The following is a 19384-nucleotide window of genomic DNA, read 5'->3' on the forward strand; positions in this document are numbered from 1 at the left end:
TTTCTAATTAAAAACTGTTTCCAGAATCCTCAGCTGTGACTTGATTTCAGTGTGTGTGTGTATATATATATATATATATATGTGTATATATATCAGAGGACAACACTTAGATCAACTTCATCATTTATTCACAAGCAAAAAGACCACAGTGTTGTCAAACTGTCTCTTCATGGGTGCCTGCATTAACTGGTCAAACTCAGAAAGCCAGTGTGGGATTTCAAAAACAAGTACAAAGGAATTAGAACGTCCTTTTTTCTTTTTAATGTTTCCGGTTGATTTTTGTTTTGTTTTGTTTTCTCGTTTCCGTCGGCCTGGAAACGGAGGATTTCAGATTTCTGCGTTGAAACATGGTTAGACGATGACAGACACCTAAAGCGTTGGCACTCGGCCGGCTTCCCATGATGACAGCGACTCATGACGTGGAGGACAGGGGTAAGCAGCAACTGTGGTTTGTTGATCCTCCTCTTAGCGCCAACACAAGATGGAGCACTGAGCCTCCCTGGATCTTGTAGTCTGCTGCCGTCTTCTCATCATTCCTGAGGTTCACAAGACAACACAGGAGATGATTAGAGTTCGCAGGAGAACACCTGGAGATCATATGCAGATAGCTGCAGAGCAAAATGCCTCACATCTGTTTTCCACTGTAGATAAGTCTCTGTTGCTGCGGTGGGATCCCTTCCTTCTCTTCCACTCTTTCTTTAATCCGCTCCACCTTGATTTGAGCAAAAACAAGAGATTAAGCAACAAAATCTAGCAGCTGCATATAACAAGGACTATTTATCACAAGATGTTACCTTATCTGTGGGCTCTATGTCAATCTCTATTTCTTTTCCAGTGAGAGTCTGAAACATAACAAAACGATTATAGAAACACTGAACTTTCACAATCCTAAATGGTTAAGAAGAAGGAGGAATTCACCAAGGATTTTCTCTGGGCTCGAGCCAAGCTGCCAGGGAATTTCAGCTACTATACTATTGTACATAAACACTGTCACACAGTTACGGTTAAAATAAATGTCTTGGGACTTTTTTGGAAATTTTTGATCCAAAATTTGATGTAATTTTGCCAGATGATTTGAACTCTGGATTTGCATACAGCGGTTTCGAAAAGGATGCCCGTGTCGGTTAATGGAAAAACTGATTATTTTCACTACTAGCCAAGTCGCCATATCTCTGTTTATAGACTCTGTTAAACTTTAGAAACACGTCAACATTTCGGTCGCAAGTACACAATGAAGTCTCGTGTCATCGGTAGCGTAAACCCTAAACATTTTTTGCCCTTTTTGCTTTGTCACAACTATAAAGTATTCACTGGTTGTAGTACAGCACGGGCTAACCTGTTTTCAGTCACCAAAACTAGATGTTAGCAACGATGAGTGTTAGCAAACGTCAAACAATAGCAACTTAGTGAAGAAAGAGCAGTTTCGCTTGAATGATCGGGTGCTTAACACTGATCTGTTTCACAGCATGTCGGGTGTAAGTTGGGTTTTCTGTTGCCCCAGGCCCTGAAATAAATGAGCGAACCGGCTCTGTGATATTAGCGGGATATCGAGAAACAGAGACGGGACTGAACACCACCCATGGAGCCCGGGCTAGAATCAAAGAAAGTAATGTTCTTACCTTGACTTTGATCAACATGCTGAATGAAGAAAATAATACTAACAAATTTTATGAACAGCTTGGTGAACTAAACAGCAAATTGCCGAATAACAATCTACTTCTTCTGCTAACCGGACTTTACTTCCTGTGTCACGGGCTAACATTCCGGACATGACGCCGTCACAACACACCAGCATTTTTGTTCCTCTCTGACGTATTAACTTCTAAATACAAGATCAGTTATTTCAATATATCTGTTATTTCAATACATCTATTTCTAAAGTCGCAGGCAGATTTCACGTGAACAAAAGAATGTACTTTTGTACGGCTTGAATTATACCCCATATGTACAAAAGTTTTGGTAAGTAAAATCATGGCAGCTAAATAAAAGCAAACTTCCAAAAAGCTATACCATTATAGATTTATGTAATCGATTTTCAGTAGTGATGCAACATCATATAAAAATATTGCCTCCGACAGCTGAATTGTACTCATCTATACTTTATTTTGAACTGCAAAAAGAACAAATATAAACAGTAGTCCTTATGTGCAAAAGTCTTGAATCACTCGTCATTTCCGCATAATTTCCCAGGAAAATGTGATTTATTGAAGCACACAAAATACACATAAATGCAGAATATAAGGCAAAAACAGTTTGTACAATTCTAATGAGCTTGAAAGTTAATATTTGGTATGACCATCTTTATTCTTTATCACAGTCTGAACTCTCTTAGGCGGCTTTTTTGTCATTTCTTCAGGTAGCCTTTAAGTTGAAGAACAGTCAAAGCTCTTCTCTGGATGTCGCCTGCCTTTTGTCCCATTCTCTGTCATGGTGATCCCACACTGCTTCACATATGCTCTTACTGCATTGTCAGCGTGTGTGTTGAAAAATAAAACTGTTGCCATTCAGATGTTTTCCCATGGTGGATTAAAGTCTGATGGCACTTTTCTGCATTAATGGTTTTGTCAGGATCCCCAACAGCAGTGGCTGAAATACTGACCCAAACAATGACAAAGCCTCCACCATATAGACACTCACTATTTCACCTCTCTCCTAACCTCCTCCATACATACAGACCATAATTCCAGTCAGAATGACTCATCACTCCAAGACCTGTTTCATTGATTTTCAGTCCAGTTGTTGAGCAATTTGGTATACCTCACCCCTTTCTTCCTTCCTTAAGAATGGCTTGTTGACGGCCACCCTTCCTAAGGAAATGACTTTCAGGTACTGAATACCAGCTGTAGATAATCTTTTAGTCCTCCCTCTTCTTCTCTTGTGCTCTAGCTGTTCATTAAGGACACTGCCCACTGTGCTAAAACTTTTCAGCTTTCTTTGGGAATTATGTTGTTGGTGCAAAAATAAAATTTTAGACAACTGCCAACTAAACGTGCACATGTAAGTTTACCTGATTTATGCTTTCTAGGATATTTCTTCCAAGTCTTGCATGCATGTCAACAAAAGTAAACTCAAATAAGCTTGTCAAGTTACTGATCCACATAGAGTTTGTAAGCTTTATGGAAAGTAATACTCTAAGTTTCAGTGGCCTATGATATGACACGTGTCACTTTCTTCTGTAAGACTGGGCATTTCCAAAGATAACTAGAAAAAACAAGTCTAACATTAATCTTTTCTCATGATGAAGAAAGATGCTGATTAAGAGGAAGGAAATGCGTTAAACTTAAATTCTGTCAAGCAAATGTAGTAAGAAAAAGAAATGTAAAAGTAAAGATACCACTCATTCAAGGTCCACCCGATCACACAGTGATGAGCTCATAGAGCACTCTGAGTCTGTGATTCGTGGGCTCTGCTTTCACACAGGTGTTGATGGTTGAGGTCATTAAGCAAGAAGTTCATAAAGCATGTTGGTCCCAATGTGTACAGGATTGTTTAGTCATGGGGACTCATCTCTACCTAGATTTGCTTGTCCTGGCTGTTTTTGCAATGACTGTTGCCAATGCAGGTATATATATTCTTTTTGGGGGAGGATTTCAGACGTATAGACACAAATGCATATTTTTAAGTGTTTCTGTCCACATAAAAGATGACCGTGATTTTGTTTTATTTTTCCAGACATCAACGTGGTCTGTGCAAACAACTCCGTGAGGGTGACATGGAGGGTGAATGCGGAGCTGGTGCCGTATGCAGCTCGACTGTTTCTTGGAAACTGCATGGCATCTCAGTGGAAGGTTCTGCCCTCTGGAGAGGGGGAAGCACAGTTTAACTATATGTTTTCCGAGTGCAAGTTTACTAAAATGGTACTGTACTCTGAGAGATGCAACTTCAGTAGCTTCCACTCACTTGTGAGCTCTAATTTAATCACTTGTTTGCTTTCCCGTCTTGCAGGTAAAGGGAAAACGCATATTCTATCAGAATGAAATGAGCTACAGGCCACAGACAAAGCCAAACCCTCCAGATTTTGTGCATCCCATTGAATGTGTTTACAGAAGGTTTGTGACACTTGTATTTTTTTTCTCAAACTGAAATTGTATGAAATGTAGAATCTTGCCATTCTTAATATTTTTTTTATTTCAGACCCAAGGATTGGATTCCCCGATTCGTGAACCCTGGATATGTGGTTTCCGAGGGTCACGGCAGGCTGGTCTTCCACATGGCACTTCTCAATGGTAACTTCTCACCATGCCAAATTACAAGCACGTGTTAAAACGCACACTACTTAGCATTTACTTTTCCACAGAGGAGCTATCAAGCATAGCAAAGACGAACATCATTCCTCTGGGCTCCCCCATGCCAATATGGGCAGCAGTGGAGCAGAAGTCTCATCAGCCACTGCTGTTGCTCATGGAGGAATGTGTCGCAGCCCCCACAGCTGAGCTGCGGCCCGGCAGCCAGGTTTACCCAATCATTGGAAACAAGGGGTAGGGTTCCAGTACTGTTCAGACTTTGTACTCAGTGTAGTGGAAACGATGCGTATTGGTAATCTGACTTACCAATTTCTCCAGGTGTCTTTTAGAAAGCAAAAAAGAAAATTCGATGTTTCTGCCTCGGTACCACTCGTCTTCAATCATCCTCTACCTCCAGTCCTTCAACTTTGGTTTTAGAGAGGTGAGAACAGGTTAAATTTTTTCAAGAATAAATATTTAAAGGAACTTTAATTCGAGCCCTGTGTTCCTCAGGTGTACATCCACTGTAAACTGGCTGTGTGGGATCCTCAAAATTTTGCCGAAAGCAAGAAGGCCTGTCATTATATAAAGGGAACTAACAGGTGATTATTGAGTTCAACAACTTGTACTTCACAAGTCTTTTACCTTTTTTCCTCAGTCTCTGGATAAATGGAAATGACATTACTGTTACACTCATTTAATAAGCTTTTTAGCATCGGAACTCTTAAAAAAGAGATTTACTTAAAGTGTTCAAGTGTTCTTGAGCAAAATTGTACTTAACTGTATTTCATACTGCTGAACTACAGGGTTTTGTGTTTTAATTCTTCATTTAACAGGCTGAACACTGCTTGCTGAATATGGAAGTTATGCTCCACATGACTGCTTTTCTTTTTGTCCCCATCTCCAGATGGGAGCTGCTTGATGACCCATCCCGAAGCTCCCTCTGTAACTGCTGTGACTTGAGCTGCAAGTCTCGGTCCAGGAGGGGTGTTGAATGGGGTAACCTCATGTGTCTTTAATGTGACTGCATGCTATCAGACCTGTACTTTCAAAGGGATTCAAATGACATCTGATTTAAAGAAGCGGGCTGTGCTTCACCACTCATGAATTCAACTCTCCTTGCAGCATCAGACGGTCCGAGTCACAATTCTGTGTTGGGACCCCTAATCATTGTGGACCAATCTGACTTGAGGGACAGTGACACAATGATGGAGTCTGCCACTACAGCTGACCCACAGCTCAAATAAGCTGTGCGACGAAGCTTGGTCAAAACGGATATCGACTGCAGTATGACTGAAGGATCTGATGGCGGATAACCTCCGAGGACGTCACGATTGTGTGATTTTTGTTTTGCGTATTCATTATTCTGGGGTTTTTGCTGTAAAATGATACTTGTTCTTGATATAACTAAAACATTGTAAACTCTTACTTGTTCTGTCAAACACCAGCCATTTTTATGTGATACTGCTGCTTTTCAGAGATGCTGTGCATCAGTAGGAAGGTGGGCCCTACTGTCAAATGCCTTCTAAATGTAAAAGTCACATTTCTGGAATTGCATTTGAATCCAATAAATGACTATTCTGTATAAACTGACAGTGTGTGCTCTTCAGATACTTGTATTTTCAAAACCTCATTTGGTGTATCACTATTGCCTCGGAGCAAGAAGGTCCTTGGGTCAAAACAATAAGCTGGGGCTTTACTGGGGTCCGTTCTTCGTACCTCGCTTACTACATCCAAGATCAAATCATCGCGCTAACTTTGAGCGAACACACCTGTTGTTGACGATTAGTACAGCTGGATGAAGTAATGTGAGATCACTGGGTGGCTTAACAGGGGCTACGCATCGATAGTAGAAACATTGATCGGCAACCCTTTGGTCGCGAAAATGTCGAAGGAGCACGCTCAGTATTTTTCGGCAGCAGAGCAAGAACTCTTGATTGAGGGATTTCAGGAGTTTCAGAGTTTAATTAAAACGCAAGGGAACACTGCAAAGGCTGCAAAAGCAAGGAGAGAGGGCTGGCAGAAAGTTGCTGACAAATTAAACTAGTAAGTCATTTAATAATAATAAAAATAATAATGGATTGGATTTATATAGCGCTTTTCAAGGCACCCAAAGCGCTTTACAATACCACTATTCATTCACTCTCACATTCACACACTGGTGGAAGCAGCTACAGTTGTAGCCACAGCTGCCCTGGGGCAGACTGACAGAAGCGAGGCTGCCATATCGCGCCATCGGCCCCTCTGGCCAACACCAGTAGGCGGTAGGGTAAATTTATTATATTACACTATATTATATTATATTACATTATATCCTCTTTCACATTAGAGCCACGACAGGACCCACTAGAACATGGGAACAAGTAAAAGTGAAATATAATATTCTACAGAATGGTAATATTTATCACTTGTATTGCTTTTAGTCTCTTGAAAAGAGTCCCTGAAATAATCTGTTTGTTTATAACAGCAACCAAGAAAAGGGCAGAGCAACAAAAGACAGGTGGTGGTCCTGCACCCCCTCGTCAACAAGTTGGTTAAGTAAATAATACCCTCACGGGAAAATCGATATCTCTCAATGAGCACACTGTCGCGCTGAGCTAAAGGATATCCTGTCTGTCCCGCAATATACGCTGAATTCTGAGAACTCTCCTTATCAATCTTGCACCTTCCGCAATGGGCTGCTCGCGTATACGGACAGGACATGGCTGCGGCAGACTTCCCAAATCCACCTTCGCTTTTATAGCCGTGGTCTCTCATCTTGATTACACGAAGTAATTTACAATTACAACTCTAAAATATGAATTACATCTGAAATAATCAAATACATGAAATAGAATGATTAATAGTACATTTCCCTTTTTTTTTAGGAAATGACCTGTATGTATCTGTATGGAATCAATAAAAGAATCAAATCCATTATCTTTAGTTACATTGATAATATTTATTTATAGAAAAACAGTGGTTAAATATCGCTGTTGCTTTCTTATACATGAAGCGGACATACCTGAGTGGCCGCGATCTAATCCTGTTTACATAAAGTGAGCCTGCTCCCGAGCAGGTTTACGCTTACGGATCTGTTGCTATGACAGCAAGTCCCGGATGAGCTTCGGAGATCACGCGACATCGTCAACAATCAAATCCAGCTAACTTACTTAGCGAGGTACGAAGAACGGACCCCTGAAGTTGACTTGCATGTGTTCAGTTTCCTTGTGGATATTCTTGCTTCTTCCCACACTTCAAATGTGTGAGCGTTAACAGGTGTGAATAGTTGTCTTTCTCTATTAGCTCTGACTGGCTCAGCCCCTCTACAACCATGAATTAAACTGGATGGATGTTTTTCTGAGCTTGGTGATCAGTCTTGGTATAATATTTGACTGTATATGCGCACACACCCCCACCCCTCTGCTCCATATTGGAAAATTAAGGCTTTTCCATCTGAGAGGCATCCCTCTCATTTGGACTACACTGCAATTGACTTTACTGTCTCTTGCTTGTGCAGCTTTTCCTTGGGTCCTCACAGCCACCTGTTTTAGCTTCTCTCTGAGATTCAGAATTGATTTCAAAATCCTCCTGTTTGTTTAGTCATTCATGGTTTAACTCCTTCCTACATCTCTGACCTCTTAGAGCCCTGTGATGCTCCAGGTCCCTCCAATCAGACCGTCAGATGTTTCAGACTGTCCCTCAATCTAGAGTTAAACTCAGACATTTTTTGCCCCCACACTGTGGAACAGCATTCCAACATTAAAACTAGATTTAAAACTTATTTTTATTCCCTGGCATTTGACTCTGTCTGAGTTTAATACTAAAGCTCTCTGTGAGATGACGTGAAACAAGCCGGCTGTAAATGTTCCGGTTTTGTTTTCTGAATTTGACTGTCTAGATCTGAAATTGCCACATACTGATATAACATCTCGTTACCTTCTCAGACTACAGTACTACTGCTTTCATGATCGTAATGTGATGTGAAACTGACTAAACTGGACAAATATTAAGATTTGCATCATGTGACTCACATCACATCAAAATCAACTGAACTCTTTATTGCAAACACCTTGTTGCTGCTGCACCTGTAGCTGCGAACACACAGCAGGTGAACCTGGTTTTGTTGATTAGCCTGTAGTAAGAGAATAAAAACACCAGTGGAACCAGCACCAAGTGTTCAGTCATCATGGCCTCCCTTTGGTATTGTGTAGCTGTTTTGGGCCTGGTGGCAAGAGGTTCAGTAAATGCAGGTAATGTCTAAATGAGAAATAGCTTCTTTTTTAGAATTTAAGGGTAAGAATTTTATGTTTTTAATTATCCCCTTTGCTGCCTCCCTCTCTACTTAGACATGAAACTGGATTGTAAAGGTGGTTTTGTGACACTGGTGTGGACAGACGGTAGATCTCAGATGGACACTTCACTGCTCCGTCTGGGCAGCTGCTTTCCCACAAGCCTCACAGACAGGGAAGCTGTTTTCACTGTGGACTTCAATGACTGTAACTTCAGGAGGCTTGTGAGTAGCCCAGAACTATGTGCATGAAAGAACCGTCTATCCCTACAGGTTGGTGACTCATCTTTCCTCCCCACAGGTTACTGGCAAACGACTAATCTACGCCAATGACCTGACGTACATTACCCCACCTAATTCTGTCATCCCTTCGTACATTGACTTGATTGTCTGTGAATTTGAGAGGCAAGTGGACATGTTGTAACATGGAATGCTGAACAAAAAAGCAAATGTATGTTTAATAATAAAAAAATGCAACCTTTTAACCTGTTTCATGCAGGCCCAGAGATTGGTACCCCCTGGTTTATGAGCCAGTGTTTAGTACCTATGGTTTAGAAGAACTAGTATTTCATATTGGACTCATGAATGGTGGGTATCTGAAAGTGCCTGAAAATAGAAGCAGTCCTAAACATTCCTGCGACTCACCTTGTTCTGTGTAAATCTAGCTAACTTTTCAGGCCATGCTGAATCTACAAGATTCCCTCTGGGCTCAATCATCGCCATCATGGCTAGCGTGGAGCAGCAGACCCATCAGCCATTGCTGCTACTCATTGATGAATGTGTCGCTGCCACCACACCTGAGTTGCAGCCTGAAAGTTCTCTATACCCATTAATCACCAACAAGGGGTAAACTTGTGCTATCAAGAAGCACTGACTTGGGTATTCTTGTTGACTAGACCTTGAAATAATCTGTTTCTCTTGAACCTCAGATGTCTTGTCGACAGTAAGAAATCGCGCTCAAAATTTGAACCCAGGCAAAAGACTTCAGAGATCCGGCTATCCCTTCAAGCCTTCAAGTTTGCTGTGGGAGGAGAGGTAAATGTCTTTAACTGCAAGAACTGAATGTAGGAAACGAAGCAGATTGTTGGTTAATCGTGGAATACTATACATCCTGCAGGTGTTTATTCATTGCAGCCTTGTGGCTTGGGATCCCAACGGACTTGGCAATACTAAGAAGGCCTGCCACTACATCAAAGATTATGGGTAAAGCGCATACTTGACTCTGTAGTTTGTAGTACTGGATATGTTGTAGTTCAGCTTGAATGCTGAGCTATGACTAAATTGTCCTGGAATCGGCAGAAGCTCAGTGATTATTTCTTCCTGCCTACTTCAGTTGGGAGTTGCTTGACGACCCTTCACACAGCAGTCTATGTGACTGCTGTGAGTCCAGCTGCAAGGCCAGAAAGACGAGGGATCTAGTGACAGGTATACATTTCTACACTTTTATAACTGTGCTCTTGCTGTACAGGACTCAACACTGTTTTTTTTCCACAGGGAAGCATGGTGCAGTACAAAACGTAGTCCTTGGTCCACTCACTATCACAGATTAGAATGAGTCACTAAGGCAAGCTTCTCCTTGAAATAGTGGTACAGACATCCTCTTCTCGGACGGCTCTCAAGAATGGCTCCATCCATGTGACTTCAGGCTCAACTGAGGTTTTTAACTTCCAGGCTGTCGGTGCTTCTTTGCATTTCAGATCTGTGCAATTGTATCAAAGCTGCGTAAATAAATGACTTTCCTTTAAGTATTCATGGGTGTCTCTTAATTCAGTTATTCAAAAATGTACTGAGCGATCAATGTTCAAATACAAACTAGCAAAATCCAAAGGCATGCATTTTGCAACTAATGGGACAACTAATTCTAAGAAAGCTGTAGGGGAGTTGACTAAAGACTCCAGTACATGGAATAAAAGTGACTATAAACGAGGATTGTAAAATTTTATTTTTAAATATGCTATATGAATTCTAGGCAATACCACCAGCATACTTGAACTGCTGTCCACGCAAGAAGCAACACTGACAGTCAATTTCACATGCTGTTGTGCAAATGGAATAGGCGAAAGGTGGGAAATAGGCAATTAGCAAGACCTAGGTTCTGCAGGTGGTGACAGCAGACCACTTCTCAGTACCTATGCTTTGGTCACTTTTGAATGCTGGAGGTGATTTCACTCTAGTGGTAGCATGAGATGGCGTCTACAACCCACACAAGTGGCTCAGGTAGTGTGTGTGTGTCTGCTCAAACAATCAAATGGACTCCATGTGCTCGCCAGAGGTAGCCTGACTGCCATTGGGTACAGAGAGGAGATCATCAGAACACTTTGGAGACCATATGCTGGTGCAGTTGGCCCTGGGTTCCTCCTAATGTGAGACAATGCTAGACCTCATGTGGCTGGAGTGTCAGCAGTTCCTGCAAGAAAAAGGCATTGGTGCTATGGACTGGCCTGCCCGTTCCCAGACCTGAATCCAATTGAGCACTCTTGGACACGTCTTGCTCCATCCACCAACGCGACGTTGCACCACAGACTGTCCATGAGTTGGCAGGAACTTTAGCCCAGGTCTGGGGAATTCCTCAGGAGATCATCTGCCAGCTCATCAGGAGCATGCCCAAGCGATGTAGGGAGGTCATACAGGCAAGTGGAGGCCACACACACTGAGCCTCATTTTGACTTGTTTTAAGGACATTACATTAAAGTTGCATCAGCCTGTAGTGTGTTTTTCCACTTTCATACTGAGTGTGACTCCAAATCCAAACCTCCATGGGTTGCTAAATATGATTTCCATTGAAAATTTTTGTGATTTTGTTGTCAGCATATTCAACGGTGTAAAGAACAAAGTATTTAATAAGAATATTTCATTTATTCAGATCTAGGATGTCTTATTTTTGTGTTCCCGTTATTTTTTGAGCAGTGTATTTCTAGAGAGATTCCTGGGAACAGAGAGCACTTACAAGCTTCACAGCGTCCTCGTGTTCCTCACGTCTTATGTTAATCGGACAGGAAATTCTTCCGAATATTTATAGCCAAACAGTGATTAAACTGGAGATGGTAGGCATGATATCCTTGACTGCTGTTTGAGAAGCAGAACTTGTGTATAGTAAATCCTAGCACGGTCTTATTCTAAACGTTTCCACTTCGGATCTTGGTTTTAAGAGAAAGTGTACGTAATACAGACTTCACGTACGTCACCATTCATTAGCCAATCACAACACAGACCGGGTTCCCGAGGCGGGGACTGCTGAGCTAACTGCTCCTGTGTCAAAGCAGCGGCTCCGTGTAGCAGGTAAGGTTAGAAAGACACCTAAAAAAAAAAAAAGGAAGCCAATATGAGGGTCCTTTCTTTTTAGTGTTTTGCCAGTGTCCAGTGTTTCCAGTTGTTTGGCTGATTGAGCGCCGTTTTCTACAACTTAAGCTAATTAGCTAGCAAGCTAATACTTTGTGACAGTTTGAGTTTAACTTAGTTTTCAGTGAGTAAAGCCATTTTTTTTAGCTTAATGTCAGAGTCACCTTTGTAGTGAGTAATTGAGGAAACTGAGAGGGATTCATTGAGAATATATTTTTAAATTACTTCTGTTCAGTATTTTTTTTTTAAATGAAGGGATACAAATTGATAAGTTAATATAAAGACTGAAATATGCATTGTTAAGCTCGAATAAAATCCTGACGTCTCTCGTGAAAGCCTCTGCAGACTGAGTATTTTGATTAATAAAGTTTTAAAAAAAAGATTCCACTGTACACGCAGGAATGACGTTAAAGCATACACAGAAGGAAATAAAAAATCCCCTCAAAATGTTTTGTTAACCAACCACTCCCAGAAGAAAAACATGCTCTACCACAGTTGGACATGTTTCATCTGAAATTACTATTCTTGGGCTTCCTCTTCTCATGCTACTCCTTTTCCATCACCTTTTATCCTTCCTACCTTTGAACTCTGGTTTGGCTTTTATGTAATTATTTCATGTGAGTAATTTTGAGTTGTGTGCAAGACAACACATAAGTTCTGTTTCTAAGTTGGACTACCTGCAGCTACCAGTGTGTAATATGAGGACGGAAAAAAAAAAGCTGTACAAAAAGAGTGTGGTATAAAATTTTGCACTGATGGGGGTCTTGCAGATAATAAGATCGCAGCTGTTTTTTTAAGAGTCCCATGAAACTATTAAAGACAGGTGCGTGTGCAACAGTTTATTCTGGCTCAAAAAGAAGGGGAGGTAAATAAGGGCCAGTTCTTCTGCAGTAAACTGGGCAATAACCTTGTGTCTGTTTGATTGTTTTGTGTGTATGTGTGTGTTTAGGAAACACAAAAATGGTCTGGTTCCACTGTAACCAGTGCTTCAAAAGAAGAGGATCCACGTTTGCCGCGTCCAGCTGTGGCCACATTTTCTGTGAAGCATGCGTTAAATCAAGTGAGAGAGTTCATTTGCTTCTGAGCTGTAACTAGACTTCCTCATGAGTATGTCTCCACTGTGATGCAGTGCAACTCAAAGTTTGAGGCTGCTAAACCCCCCCCCCCCCCATCTGCTTTAGATCCGTGCACTGTATGTGGGGCCAGCTGCAGCTATCTGGCTATCAATGAGGTTGGTGAGTCTGACGTAATCAGAGCAGCTTACTGTTTGACTTTAATTCAGACATCCAACATTCTTTGTCATGTGGATGTATTTCTGCTTCAGATGAAGCCGCAGGAAAAAATGTTTTTCAACGACCCAGTGAAGCTCATCCAATCACGGCTAGAGCACATGTGTCAGGTCTGTCCCTGCCAGGCAGCATGCACTTCAAGGGATGATCTGATATTGTCGTGTTGGTGTTGTTCCCACATCATCATAATAAATGTTGTTTCAGGTTCAACATTGCAAGTGACCAATCACATTGTTGTGACGTAATACTTTTGCAAGCCAAGCCATTCATTCATTTATGAAATTCCAATGTTGCAAGGACAATATGTATAATGCTTACCGTTTATTAAAGAACAGCATCCTGAAATGCAAAGAATTCAAATTGCTGGATCGGCGGACAGAGGCGGTTTCTCGCAAGTTATGTAGATTTTTATTTACAGTGTTTTTTCCAAACCCGCAAAAGTATTACGTCACAACAATGTGATTGGTCACTTGCAATGTTGAACCTGGAACAACATTTATTATGATGATGTGGGAACAACACCAACACGACGATATCAGATCGTGCCACTTCAAGCCCCATTGCCTCTGTGCCTTTTAATTGTTATAGCGGGTTGTTAAATACCTGTGTATGCAGTCAATTACTATTAACTTGGTATGTCATTAGCTACAGATTGAAAAATGAAATGCATCTCTCTGCTATGATTATTTGGGAAACTCGGAGCTATTACCCACTAGTCAAACTTGATTTGTTCATTTTTCACAGAATTATCATTTAGTAACAATGTCTTGATGTTCCCAGATTGTCATCTTTCAGCAGATGCAGATGGAGAGAGTCATGGCACAATTCAAGCACAAGTCTGCTGAATTGGAAAGACGCCTTAAAGAAGTCACCGAGCAGAGTTACAGGTGATTTTAATGTCTGCTATTATTTCCTCTGTGGCAGTGTAAATAAAACCATCCAACTGCAGTGATTTTCTTCTTCTTCTGTTATTTCAAGGCAACTCTCAGACCTGCAAAGAGAGAATGCTGACTTAAAAAAGCAGCTTTTAGAGGTGAAGAAAGAAACTATGGAATTTAAAAAGCCACTTTCACAATGGAGGGTAAGTCTTCAAAAGCCTAATTTTTAAAACAAGAGTACCAAAAAGATTCATCTGAATGAATCTTCTTCTGCTCTGCAGCTCTCTCCAGGACAATTTCAAACTGAAGGGTAAAAGTTCTTTTTCATTTTAACATGTTCACTTCATTTGTAGTTTTTAAATGAAGCAGTAATAACCCATTCATTTACAGAACTCAGAGGATGTCCCTCCCTGTGGCTGTCACCTCCCCAGGTAACCCCAGTGATTTGTGTTGATTGAAGTGTTACAGTTTAACCGCTGATGCTTAGTTTAATCGTTTCTGGTTCATGTTCATGTTGAGCTTGTGTTTTTCTTTTTTTTCTAGTTACGCCTCGTTCAAGAACCATGAGGTAAGCATCTTATTGTCATGTTGTAGTTGATTTCTTTCTTTGTATCATGTGACTGTTCAAATATGATATATGTGTGTCAGTCATATAGGCTCAGCAGAGTCCCAGAGGTGGAACATGCACAGAGGTCCTAGTCTCTCCCTCAATGTAAGTCTCCAGTTTTACCCAGTGTATTATTTTATTGAACCTAAATTTAATGACCAAATATATCAGACTAAAATTTCATATAAATGTGTGCTCGCAGTGCACTTGTGAAGGAAATACAGATCAAAAGTGAAAATATATCAAGACATGTTTGTCTTAAAAAATAACTGTAAGGTAAAAAGTATTAGATTGAGTTTGACAACTATGATTATATTATAATAATAATAAACCTATATAATACAACTATTATTATATTATATTTATTATTTTATAATTATTTGCTCTCCTATGAAAATTGACAATTTTTTAAAAATAATTTCCCAAGTGCTGTTAAACAAAGAAATGCATTTCTATCACAGCTTATTCAAACTTTCTAATTTTATTTAGGATCCCTACATTATTTTACTTTGCACACAGAAACACAATTACATCACAGACACCAAAAACTACCAGATCAGCATTATTACCTCTCCTTATAATAGCTAATAGTCAGTTACTCAGATAAATTGTATTTTATTTATATGGTACCAAATCACAAAAGTCACCTTGAGGCACTTTATATGCCGCGACTGATTGGAAATAAGGGGAGAAGGACGGGGCAAAAATTGCGCTGTGGAAGAGAGCCAGAGAGGAATAATGACTAATAATTAAATGCAGAGTGGTGTGCAAACACATAGTGAGGGGGAAAGGTGAGTGACGAAGAAACACTCAGCCCATCATGGGAAGCCCACCAGTGCAGCATAACGAAGGGAGGATTCTGGGTCACCTAATCCAGCCCTTACTATAAACTATCAAAAAGGAAAGTTTCAAGCCTTTAAAAAGGATTCTCAGAAAAAGTTACTTTAAGCTCCTAAGACCCAAACTCTTTCATGGCATGCATTTTTAATATCTCTTTCCGATTTGGGCTGATTGGCACCTGATGAATGTAAAAATAAAGAATTGTCTTTTTACCTGATGTCGTTTCTGATAAAAATGATAAGAGGACATTCGTTTTAAATTTCAATAGAACAGTGGCAGTATAATGTCCTTGTAAGTGGATATCAGGCCCTTGTAGAGCAAAATTTAGTATTGTGGTCTAGACCAGTGGTTCTCAAACTGTGGTACGCGTACCACTAGTGGTACTTGGGCTCTCTCTGGTGGTATGTGGGAAATCTCCCAGTTTTTTAAAGATTAAATAATATACCATTGTAGAGGTATGCAAAGACGACACGAAAGTTCCCGAGGCTCTTCTGGGAGCCGGAGCCAGAAGAGCCTTGAGAGCGGTGTATTTCGCTTGGGTGGGCGGATCCTGGAGGAGGGTCATCACACAGCGGGTAGACAGCGAGGCCACCACATGATGCTATTTCGTGTCGTCGGCTGAAACGCCACGAAGAGCAAAGTGAGCTTTGACGTGCACGAACCACGAAGGAGGTTCAGCAGCTTAACCGCCACAGCAAAAATTAAGACATACAGCTCTGCTATCACTTCCGACATAAATGAAGACAGAAAACTAAACAGCAGTGGTGTTTGTAAGGTTACTGAAGTTGGGCTAGCTGGTATATAATGATGTGTGGGCTACACCGCTATGGTTAGCATAATATAAACACAGTAATACTGGAGGATGAACTCCAGTAAATGGACCAAACTTCAGACAGGAGAACAACTGCAATATAAGGCTAGTCATTAATATACTGCTGCATGGGCTGGGCTGTTGTTACATCGTAAGGTTTTTTAAAACTGAGCTTTAAAATGAATAGTGATGATAAAAACTGAGAGAGGCCAACAGTGATAACTTTTTTTATGGGCTTGTTCAGATTAAATAGAACAAGATACAAAGCATTAAAACATGTTAAAAACACAGCAGACATAATAAATGAAGAGTAGTTTGGACCCGGAAGCAGGTTTCATCAGGTCTTCACTTAAAGATTGGACATCCCACCTGCTGTGAATGTTTTAATACAGTACAGTTGTTATTATTATCACTCGTCACATCCTGTTTATGACAGTTAAAATAAATAACATTCATATAAGAAATAAAATTGTCTTGTGTAAACTGTATGTGGTGTTAAATAGGCCTATACTACTGTACTTCAATTTCGGCCGTAAGGGTGGTACTTCAAGAGCCATATATTTTATGAAGTGGTACTCACTGTGAAAAGTTTGAGAACCACTGGTCTAGACACCCCAAAATGTGATGTCTATATATGTGGATGCCAGGTCCTAGTAGGTTAAATTTCATAGGAGAGCTAATAATTTGTTCTCATCTGTTTCGTAAATAATGTTGAATGCAGTCAGCTTTGTGAGCATTTTCAGGCTCCAGCTTTAACTGCCAAGCAGCAGTTTCTGTTCTCAAGGCATAAACTTACCATCTTCATCATCAACGTCATCTTTAGGGTTTACACAAGTGTATTTCAAGCCCAGCTGGGCTTAAATTAACCCCCTTCCTTGGTTTAAACATCACGGATTTGAGCTACAACTGTTAATAAACCTAATGTGTCGTCTCATCTACTGTCACCACACAAATAAGAGCTGCCTGGAAGGGTTAGTTGAACTATGAAGCTAAAAGGCACAGCTTAAAAGCGGGTTTTCTACTTTCTGTGTCCCTGAGTCCAAGGACGCTTAGGTGTCTGTGACATACAGTAAGCACGAGGGTCCACATGCCTGTCTGTTTTTTGAGGGGGGTTTCTGTGTCTGTGGAGACTCATCTGTGGAGAATTTACATTACTATGCACCAGGCACACATGTGCCCAGATGTAAAGCAGGAATGTCTAATCGGCTGTCGTTTCTCCAGCTGTCTGTGCCCACAGCCGACTATAAACCAGGCAGTCACACTTAATGATCTAAATGTTTTTGCTTGTTTGTTTGTTGTTGAATTGTTTTGGGGTTTGTTTGTTGTTTTTTTTTTGGGGGGGGGGGGGGGGGGGGGATTATGTGTTTGAAATTACTAAAGATTTGACTAAACCTGTAAACATATAAGTCTGTCTATGGACCTGTACGCAATTGTTGAAGTGGCTGAGTTGCTGATAAAATAAGGGAATGGTGTTTTCCTTCATGGTACCTCCATGATAAAAAACGAGCTTCCATGAGATATAAAACCTGAAAGTTTTTTTCACTCATTACCAAAAATCAGCTTTAACAAGTACATCAAGTATTTTGCTATTAAAACTACTGAAGGTTCCATTTAGAATGTTGAAGTTACAAAATTAAAAACCAAAGGAAACTTTCTTGTGCTTGTGTTTTGTCAGACTCCTGGATCAGCTGCTTCAGTTTCCAGCCATAGTTCTCTTCATGAATACAGTAAGTGTGGCTGCAAACACACTCTTTTAGCTCTGCCATGGATGCTGTGATCAAACTGGAAAATGTGCTGTATCAAATTGGATACTGTGCGCCTCCAATCCCCAATCAAAATCTTTCTCTTTGTTTTAAAAAGGAACACCTACATCATTAAGCACACCTACCAGGTGAGGGAAAAGTTACCTGGCAGCTACTTACAAATTCTAACTTTTATCAAACATTGTAGCAGATTTATAAAAGCTTTTGATATTTTCACGTTACTGAGTCAGTTCATTTTCATCCCCAGAACCCAGACTCCTGGTCTTTTACAGTTCATAAGTGGATTATCAGTTCAGTCACCTAGGCACTGATTAAATGTCTATTTACACCCCTGGATGCGTTCATTAGTTGAGATTTGTGCATTAGGACTATGAAATTGTTGTGTGGTTTTGCCCTGATAACAAAAAGGCATGTATAAATTGTTTTACTTTTAATGGAAGTTGATATTACTATGTTGTTCTGTTAAGGAATTAAACTGACAACTTAGTTGGAGTCATCGTAATCTTTCTGCAAGTACACTGCTGATGCATTAATTTCACGTGGTTCACACTCACAACAAAACTTAACATGGATTAAAAATAAATAGTCAGATATATTCATAGAGTACATTGAACAACAACAACAAAAAACTTTGCACACAGTTATAAAGGTCAATGCTTTACTGGTTTCCAGTGACACAAATGTGCAAATAAGAAGTTTTCCAACAAGGGGGGGAAAAAAAAAGAGAACATCAACCAAGGAGGACACTACATGCTATGAACATTTCCCCAAAGTATGACACATTAGCTTTTTCCTGACTAACAGGATGACAAAACAAAGTGATGCACACTGCTTCGTAACATTTCCAGCCTTTGTCCAGGCATTTCTAAGAAACTAAACGGACTCTGTTTAAAGCCCACTTCATTCTTGGTATGTCAACTAAAACATTTTTCATCTCTCAAACACAGCCATGAAGGAAATAACTAATAAATACATAAACTGATAAGACAATTTGATAATGCTTGGGTTATGAATCATAATGTTATCTGAAAAACAAAACTTCTTTGGATTACACAGTACTGTTTTTGTCTATATTATAAACCTGAAAGTTAACTACTAAGACAGAATAGGGGTGGGGGGGGGAACCAAAGAAAAAAACAAAAAAAACCCAAAACTGAATCAATGAGTGGGTTGGTGTTTGTATGCCATTGATGTGTCTGCTGCTTCTTAGTACTGTTGACTGTTACTGTCACAAAGGTGCACTTGTATGCAAGCTATTTATTTACTAAGAATTACAGCAGAGAGACTAAATGGATATTGAGGAATGTGTTTCAAAAATACGCTGTAGCTATTAAATTTAGCTGTATTTTCTGTAACTTAAAAAG

The 19384-nt window shown here is 40.2% G+C and overlaps 4 protein-coding genes across 5 annotated transcripts; 3 read left to right on the forward strand and 1 right to left on the reverse strand.

Moving 5' to 3' along the window:
* Nucleotides 1–111: 111 nt before the first annotated feature.
* Nucleotides 112–1777, reverse strand: nedd8l (NEDD8 ubiquitin like modifier, like). Its single transcript, XM_080861383.1, has 4 exons — nucleotides 1620–1777; nucleotides 795–842; nucleotides 630–712; nucleotides 112–536 (listed from the first exon to the last, which is right to left on the reverse strand). The coding sequence occupies exons 1-4, from the start codon at nucleotides 1635–1637 to the stop codon at nucleotides 413–415; spliced, it is 273 nt and encodes a 90-aa protein (XP_080717509.1). The 5' UTR covers nucleotides 1638–1777; the 3' UTR covers nucleotides 112–412.
* Nucleotides 1778–3100: 1323 nt separating this feature from the next.
* zp3f.2 (zona pellucida glycoprotein 3f, tandem duplicate 2) lies at nucleotides 3101–5791 on the forward strand. Its single transcript, XM_080907885.1, has 9 exons — nucleotides 3101–3562; nucleotides 3673–3857; nucleotides 3946–4049; nucleotides 4135–4226; nucleotides 4298–4478; nucleotides 4563–4665; nucleotides 4737–4825; nucleotides 5131–5222; nucleotides 5349–5791. The coding sequence occupies exons 1-9, from the start codon at nucleotides 3427–3429 to the stop codon at nucleotides 5468–5470; spliced, it is 1104 nt and encodes a 367-aa protein (XP_080764011.1). The 5' UTR covers nucleotides 3101–3426; the 3' UTR covers nucleotides 5471–5791.
* A 332-nt stretch (nucleotides 5792–6123) lies between these two features.
* zp3f.1 (zona pellucida glycoprotein 3f, tandem duplicate 1) lies at nucleotides 6124–10205 on the forward strand. Of its 2 annotated transcripts, none has more exons than XM_080861151.1 (9): nucleotides 6124–6269; nucleotides 8552–8718; nucleotides 8795–8898; nucleotides 8993–9081; nucleotides 9159–9339; nucleotides 9423–9528; nucleotides 9611–9696; nucleotides 9827–9918; nucleotides 9988–10205. In XM_080861151.1, exons 2-9 carry the CDS (start codon nucleotides 8554–8556, stop codon nucleotides 10041–10043), a joined length of 879 nt encoding a protein of 292 aa, XP_080717277.1. In that variant the 5' UTR covers nucleotides 6124–6269; nucleotides 8552–8553; the 3' UTR covers nucleotides 10044–10205. The 2 variants fall into 2 exon arrangements, with proteins under 2 accessions (XP_080717277.1, XP_080717276.1); XM_080861150.1 differs by lacking the exon at nucleotides 6124–6269 and adding an exon at nucleotides 8119–8455.
* Nucleotides 10206–11704: 1499 nt separating this feature from the next.
* On the forward strand, nucleotides 11705–19281 carry LOC308412702 (E3 ubiquitin-protein ligase RNF212B-like). Its single transcript, XM_080907229.1, has 13 exons — nucleotides 11705–11772; nucleotides 12782–12892; nucleotides 13014–13063; nucleotides 13157–13231; nucleotides 13902–14008; nucleotides 14100–14202; nucleotides 14281–14309; nucleotides 14390–14430; nucleotides 14543–14567; nucleotides 14648–14711; nucleotides 17933–17984; nucleotides 18118–18148; nucleotides 18268–19281. The coding sequence occupies exons 2-13, from the start codon at nucleotides 12793–12795 to the stop codon at nucleotides 18329–18331; spliced, it is 741 nt and encodes a 246-aa protein (XP_080763355.1). The 5' UTR covers nucleotides 11705–11772; nucleotides 12782–12792; the 3' UTR covers nucleotides 18332–19281.
* The last annotated feature ends 103 nt before the right edge of the window (nucleotides 19282–19384 follow it).

This window comes from Rhamphochromis sp. 'chilingali' (genome assembly GCF_963969265.1).
Source record: "Rhamphochromis sp. 'chilingali' genome assembly, chromosome: 16".
Taxonomy (NCBI): domain Eukaryota; kingdom Metazoa; phylum Chordata; class Actinopteri; order Cichliformes; family Cichlidae; genus Rhamphochromis; species Rhamphochromis sp. 'chilingali'.